The following is a 7,936-nucleotide window of genomic DNA, read 5'->3' as shown; positions in this document are numbered from 1 at the left end:
GAGAGAGAGAGAGAGAGAGAGAGAGAGAGAGAGAGAGAGATAAAGTTATCCATTCGCCATTTACGTATCTTTCTCTTTTTTGTACGAAGAAATAAAAATTGGATTTTTTCTTTTCTCTCCTCTCTCTCTCTCTCTCTCTCTCTCTTTTTCTTTTTTTTCCTTGTCAATATAAATACAGTAAGAAAAAGTATAGTAAGAAAATCAAAAGCGTTGGATGCGGGGATGATACTGATGGTGTTGGTAGCAAGGATAGGGGTGGGGTTGGATTGGATAGGTGGTTCGCGTGGATAAAGCGATATATTGAAAGAATCGATAGTCGAGATATCGGTGGTTGGTATTACGAGCGTCCGTGACACGATAAACATTGTCCTGAATGTGGGCGCAAGAATAAATTGTTTCTCTCTCTCTCTCTCTCTCACACACACATACACACACATACACACATACTCAAATTCTCTCTCTCTCTCTCTCTCATACACATACTCAAATTCTCTCTTTCTCTCTCTCTCTCCATCTGTCTATTTGAGAGATACATAGACTGATAGATAGAGATAGAGATAGAAAGAGAAATAGAGAGAGAGAGAGAGAGAGAGAGAGAATGAGAGCTAGAAGAGAACAACGAACGAAACGGCGGCAGCTCGCTTTCGAGAATACTTATTTCCGGACGGACGACCGACTACGTCACACCGATCGACCGGAATAGCTTAAGCGTCGACGTCACGAGCCGAGGGTAGTCCACTGTCGTTGTCCCAGAGATTTTCAATACGTGCACGATATATATATATATATATATATATATATAGATAGATAGATAGATAGAGAGAGAGGAGGAGGAGGAGGAGGAGCTTGGTGGACGAGAAACTAGCCGGTCGAATGAATGGAAAGCCGGAATGTCGACGCGTCAGCTGTGTCCGAGGGGTTAGGAGTGATACTGCCTGATGATACTGATGGTAGCGGTAGCAGGATGGTGCGAAACTTGAAATACGTATGAATCTGATGTTAATAATTCGTCTAGAAAAAAAAAGGTTTTTTTTTTTTCAGGATTTTCTTCTTTTTATTTTCTCTCTCTCTCTCTCTCTCTCTCTCTGTTTTTTTTCTTTTTTTCTTTTTTGGTTCGTATCGATCGGTAAAGAAGAATTCGGCGATATTTATTCGTTGGTCGTAACACATTTGCTATTTTTGTTTATACGAAATTATAACAGACGATTGTAGCTTTTTAAAAGATCTGTCTTTCGTCTCTAGTTTTCTCTCTCTCTCTCTCTCTCTCTCTCACTCTCTCTCTCTCTCTCTCTCTGTTATCTGTTTCTGTCTCTGTTCGTCTGTTAATCTGTATCTCATTCGAATATTCTATTTTCGTTCAAATAACTCACGCTCTATAATCAAGAGTAAGCCAACTCTCTAAGCTAATTCTCTGTATTACCAATCGTGGAATTAATTTCACGAGGCGGTTAATTTCACTGGCAAATATTTTGATAGGGTAGTATAAATCAAGTCGGTTCAAATTTTGGTAAGCAACTTTTGTGTAAGCAACTACGATGACGATAGTCAAACGATAGTCAGGGAAAAATGATTTGTCGCGTCGACTGAACTTCGGGATTTTGGAAATTAGTATTATCAAAGAAAACAATAAAAAAAAAAAAAAACAACAAAAAAAAAGAAGAAAGTAAAGAACATCAAAAAATGAAGTAAAAATAAAATTAGATACGTCAGATATTTTAGATGGAGCATGTAATTACGTAATATATGCTGAATACGATGTCGACAATTTTTCGCGGTTACGCGAAACGTGACGGCTGCGTGCGCAAACTCGCGCGTTCGGCCGTCCGTATCCGTCCCGGATATCCGTGGGAAAAATTCCCGCCCCTCTCTCTTCGTCCACCGAATCAAATCGAATCGAATCGAATCGAATCGTATCGAATAGAATCGAATTCGAGGATGGATAAAAAGTCATGAAAGAGAATTCTTCATTCGTCGCTGGTAGTATTTCCTATATATATATATATATATATATATATATATATATATATATATATATATATATATATATATATACAATAAATATGTATGTATATAGGAAAATATCTATTGAGTAGATAATTATGTAATAACTATTGAGCAACGAGCAAGCGCTTACTTCGAAAATTACGTTGGATGATGAAAGACGAGAGAGGATATGGGGGAGGAGGGTTGAATATACATATAATATGCAATTTGGTAGCTGGTGTTAGAGAAACGGATATATATATATATATATATATATATATAGAGAGAGAGAGAGAGAGAGAGAAAGCGTATTGAGATAGAATAGAAAGTAGGCGTGTATACGTACATAGAAGGACTAGAAAAAGGGGAATGGAGGCGTTAGCAGCTCCGTTGAGAATATTCAGGTCAACGGTAGTAGGAAGGAAGAATTTTAATCAGGACGAATTTTCGAGACTCTGTGCCTTTTGTCTTTTAGGCTCTTGTATGTATCCAGGTCGCGTTGTAAACTCGCTCTGTTCCTCTCTCTCTCTCTCTCTCTCTCTCTCTCTGTCTCTCTGTCTCTCTTTCTCTCTGTCTCTCTTTCTCTCTTTCTCTTTCTCTGTCTCTCTCTTTACCTCTCTAATTCTCTCTGACTTTCTCTCTCTTACAGAAATCATAATTGCACGCAAATGTTACGTACCTTACGCAGGTTTTTGTCGTGACGAAGAGAGAAAAAGAAAGAAAAGAAAAATAAACTACTACCAAAAAAAAAAAAAAAAAAACAAAAAAAAAAACAAAAAAAAGAAAGAAAAAAAGAAACAAGCAAACGTTCCATTTCCAAAAAATGTCCATTCGAATTTTCAATTCAATTTTCAATTCTTTTTTTTCTTTCTTTTTTTCTCTTTTTATATATATATATATATATATATATATATATATATATATATATCTTATTATCCGTACTCTTCTCCTCTCTTTTTCCATCGTAAATTTTTATGCGAAAGGGAAGATCTTTAAAAGACTATCGTACATTTACGTCGTTTCTTCGACCGGGACGTCCTTGTACTCGATATCGCATTAAATACTATCGAGCGCGGAAATAAACTCTATAACAAGCGATTTATTTATAGAAATCAATTCCGGCGTCAGCCTTGACCCGCGTAAGACTCGACTGACATTCGCGACTGACATTCGCGAACAAATCGTGAAAGAGGTGGGGAAGGTGGTAGGAGGAGATGCGCGTCGTTCTCGAGGTCAACGTAATTAGCTCCTTTCTTCTATTTCCTCTCTATTCCTTTCCTTTTTCTTCTTCTTATTCTTCTTCATCCTCTACTTCATCATCTTTTGTATTTTTCGTTTTATTTATGTCTCTCTTACTCTTTCTCTCTCTCTCTCTCTCTCTCTCTCTCTCTCTCTATTTCTCTTTCATTCCGTCCTTCTCTAAACGCAAAATGAGACGAAGCGTAAAAGTGCGACGGGAAAAGCACCGTTTCGTGCATGCTTTTAGAAATAATATGCCAAGGCATTAAAAAGCGTCAAGAGCCTGCCTCGTCAACGTGTTCTCTTCGTGCGTTGAGAAAAAGAAAGGATTGAAGGAAGAAAGAAAGAAAGAAAGAAAGAAAGAAAGAAAGAAAGAAAGAAAGAACAAAAAGGAGAGAGAGAGATCGTTGCCTCGATGACTCGAATCTCATTTAGAAAACCGTAGATTTCCGGTTGCTTGATTTACAACTACAATATATATATATATAAAAAGAAATTTTATATATATATATATATATATATATATATATATATATATATATATATGTATTTATGTATATTCGATTTTATTGTTGGTATTGAAAAATATAGAAAACGTATAAAAAACGAAAAAGAAAAAAAAAAGGTGGAATAGAAACAATTTGATATTTAATCCTTGAAGGCGTATTCAATGTAATCTTTGTTCTTTTTTTTTTTTTCTCTTATTTCAGGTGAGTCCGAGTACTTTACAACCCCGTACGAGACAGAAAGCTTTCTAATGGGATTCACGCAACGTGGTACAAGAAAGAGCGAAGGTAAGGTTGAAAATAATATTTTCTCGAAAGTTTGTGAAGAAAAAAAAAAAAGAAAACAAAAAGAAAATATTTGACCGAGTTACTGTTCGAAAACGAAAAATTCAGAATGACTTGTTTACACACATATATATATATATATATATATGTAAACAAGTCATTCTGAATTGAAATATATATATATCTTTTTTTTTTTTTTCGTACACGTGAAGAACATACACAATCGAGATACAAATCGACTACTAGAAAATATGTCTACCGTATATGATAATTATATGTATGAAGTATTTGAAATATTTCGAATGGTTAATAAAGAGGATGTAATAGTTATTTTCACGTTATGTAAGAAATTTATTTATCTCAAGTTTCCTTTTTTCATTATGAATATTCATTTACCTTCCATCTTAGGTAACATTGTAAATAAGATAATATTCCCTTTATGAATCGCGTATTTACTTGGATTTATCTTCAATCCAGGTTTCAACGCTTTGTTAATTAATGTCTATTCCATTATTGTATAATACGTATGAATTTGGGCCCCTTTCTCTCTCTCTCTCTCTCTCTCTGTGTCCCTTATATATATATATATATATATATATATATATATATATATATATATATATATATATATGCGCGCGTGGGAGGGCGTGGGTGCGCGTACGTATATGTGTTCTATATATGTGTATGTTTGTATATAGAAGTTGCGCAAGAGAGACAGAGGTTATTGTTTTGGAAATCGAGCGTTTCCACAAAGCTCACTAGAAATCTTCACTCGGCTATGTGTTCACAGCTATATCGTTCATTATTGTTTCTACGGATTAACATAAAATCGAACAATTACGAGTTGAGAACAATGTCAATCGTTGCTCTGTAAGCTTTTGAATCGAGATTGTGATATGAAATGAAATTCTCTCTCTCTCTCTCTTTCTCTCTCTCTCTCTCTCTCTCTCTCTCTCTCTCGTATAACGCGCATGATCGTACTATGTAAATGTAATGGAGAAACATTGTAGAACGCATCAATGTTTAAATAAACGTTCTGAGATTGAGCAGTTACGATATTAACGCGCACGATAGCTTTTCATATCTGAGAAACGATCTTACGTTGCTCGTCATAATTTTATCGTCTATATAACGATCACTTAATATCATCCATTAATTTAATTGATTTTTCATCGAGAGAAAAGAAAATTTTTTTTCCTTAAAATAATTAGGACAAGCGTATGTGTGTATCTTTCTTGCAAAAGGAAAAAAAAAAAAAAAAAAAAAGAAACGAAAAAGAGATTGTGAAAAAAGAAAACATACGTACGAAAAGACGTTTTATCTTTAGACAAAATAAAGAAGAAAAAAGAAAGGGCAAATATAATCGTGCATGTGCTTATGCGCATTGCACGTGAACGTGCATGGACGTCGGCATGTGGGTTCCGTGGGTTGTGGAGGGGGTGGGCCGCATGCAAAATAATTTAACATTTCTCAAAGGCTTCATTACAATGGGAATAATTTTGAATATTCCTTATGATCTATATCGAAATTCATTCCCCCTCTTCCCCACTCCCAAGTCGAATAATGTCGACGCGTTATAAACGGAATTAATATCATGACGAATTTTGGTCCAGAGCATGTAAAATCGTACGGTGCTTAATTTGGTTCGTGTCCGACGAGTCTGTCATGTCGTTTTAGTACGACAATTGGATAGAACACGTATTTGGCTTTTCCTCAACTTTATATATATATATATATATATGTATGTATATATATTTCTATTTTCTCTATTCTATTCAGGTATCTCCGTTCTGTCGACTTTACGGTTAGGAGAAAGCAGACGCATCTCCTTGTGTAGTATCGACGATTCGTTCTGGTATCCCTCTGATATCCCTCGAGACGAGTCGAGTCTCGATCTGTTTCTTTACCTCATTCCCCTTACACCACCCTCTTTTATCCTCCCCACGTTACTCCATCGTAACCCTCTTTTACCTTTATAGATCGTTCCACTGCAGCTGTGTGTTGCTGCATTACGGGACTTGCAATGCAGTACATGTCAGATCCTACCCTCATTTTGTTTTACGTATTTCGTTTGGTCGTTTCCGTTTTTTTATTCTTTGTTTCTTTTTTATTATTATTATTATTATTATTAATTTTCTTGTTTTTTTTTTGTCGTTTTGCGCTTCGATTCGAATTGTTTTTTTTTTTTTTTTTTTTTTTTTTAATAAGAAATAAACATTCAATTTTTTTTCCCTCGTCAAAGTTTAACGATTTGTCAGTTACGATATCTATCTTAGAAGAGATAGATAGATAGATAGAGAGATAGAGAGAGAGAGAGAGAGAGAGAGAAAGAGAGAGAGAGAGAGAAAGAGATAAAGGAAGATGAGAAAATAACAAGTTGGTGGCAGAAAAATACTAGCAATTCTATACTATCGTGCTCTTTAATCTTCTCTTAAGGGGTTATTCATCGCAAAAACGGATAGTGGCTTTCCTGAAAACAATGGTATCACTTTGTGTAACATTTAATCGAGAATCATTGTATTCCTATCATTCTACATGTTATTCATGTATCATACGTACATATATATACATATATATATATATATAAGTAACGTATGTATGTTTTACTCGTTCGATATTTTTTTTTTTTGATCTTTCTTTTTTCTTTCTTTTTTTTTTTCTTTTTTTTAATTATTCTTTTTCTATTCTCACTTGTCTCTTTTGATTGATGAGCGCAAATTTATTGTTATTATTATTATTTTTTTTTTTTTTTTCTTTTCTTTTTTTCTTCTTTCTATTGTATAAAGTTTCATTATCATGGCGTAGAACACGGCAGTTTGCAACATCTTATCGATAGATATATTTAAGAGTTAGATTTTATTTCTGCTTATCTTTAATTTCTTCTTTTTTTCTTTTCCCTCGAATTCGCTTAGAAATTTCTTTGCGACAATTAATAATCCATAATTTATAATAGACGCGCGTTCATAGCGACGCGTTGTTTGAGAAGTTGGGGATGTTTAATATAGTGAGAAGGGGGCAGGGGGAAAGATAAAAAAAAGACAATGAGAAAAAGAAAACAAAGACAGGAAAATTTGTATAGCCTATCAGAAAACATTCTTCAATAAGTCTCAAGATTAAAATTCATGAGAATAAAAAAAGTCATGGATGTGAAAGGAAACATTGCGGGAATGGTCAACAGATCTGTGTGTGTGTGTGTGTGTGTGTGTATGTATATGATCGATATCGATCTTTCGTTATAATTTAATTATTTCTTATAATTATTACAATTATATCATTTTCTTCCTATTCCTTTTTTTTTATATATACGCATGTATATTTGTATGTATGTGCGTACATAGATAAGCGAGTAGTAACGAGGATTCCCTCGTAAACTCGAGCATGCGGATTTTCATTCTTTCTAATATCGTTCTAAGTGTACTTTCTACTCTACTTTCTTCTACTTCACTCTACTATTTCTAGTTGTTCCTTAACTAGGATCCACGGAGTACTAAGTCAGTTGAGAATCGTGTAAAATAAAGTATTGTATAAGAAATGGAAGGAAAGAGAAAAGAAAGGAAGAAAAAGAAAAAATGACAAAAAAACGAATGAAGAAAAAGAAAGAAAATAGAAGAAGAAGAAGAAGAAGAAGAAGAAATAAAAGAGAACGATAAATGTAATAATGTTCGATGTAATTTTTAATATTTACCAGGAAAATTTATTTTATTACATATATTTATATATATGTAATATATGCTGAGGGTATAGATTTTTTGTTGCTTTATTTTCCTTCCTTTTTTCTTTTTTCTTTTTTTTCTCTTTTTTTTTTTTTTATATATTGACTTAATTTACGCACACTCGTAATAGATATATCTACAAAAAGAAATAATATCGTATGTATATCTATCTATTATATTTCATACTTCATAAACTCGTCGCGTTGTTCC

At 33.8% G+C, this 7,936-nt stretch overlaps 1 protein-coding gene across 10 annotated transcripts in view; it reads left to right on the top strand.

The window, feature by feature from the left end:
- Positions 1-7,936, top strand: part of LOC124951033 (disks large 1 tumor suppressor protein-like) — a 165,945-nt gene that overhangs the window by 13,021 nt on the left and 144,988 nt on the right. For 9 of the 10 annotated variants that reach the window (XR_007101509.1, XM_047498764.1, XM_047498754.1 and 6 more), the window contains exon 2: positions 3,933-4,016. Coding sequence is in view for 8 of the 10 variants with exons in the window: in XM_047498764.1 (XP_047354720.1) it covers positions 3,933-4,016 (84 nt within the window). In the remaining 2 variants the exon portion in view is untranslated. Of the gene's footprint in view, positions 1-3,932; positions 4,017-4,225; positions 4,577-7,936 lie in introns of those variants that run through there. The other variant, XR_007101508.1, reaches the window with a different exon arrangement.

The sequence above is a fragment of the Vespa velutina genome, chromosome 1, assembly GCF_912470025.1.
Source record: "Vespa velutina chromosome 1, iVesVel2.1, whole genome shotgun sequence".
Classification (NCBI taxonomy): domain Eukaryota; kingdom Metazoa; phylum Arthropoda; class Insecta; order Hymenoptera; family Vespidae; genus Vespa; species Vespa velutina.
This window is presented reverse-complemented; position numbering and strand designations above follow the sequence as displayed.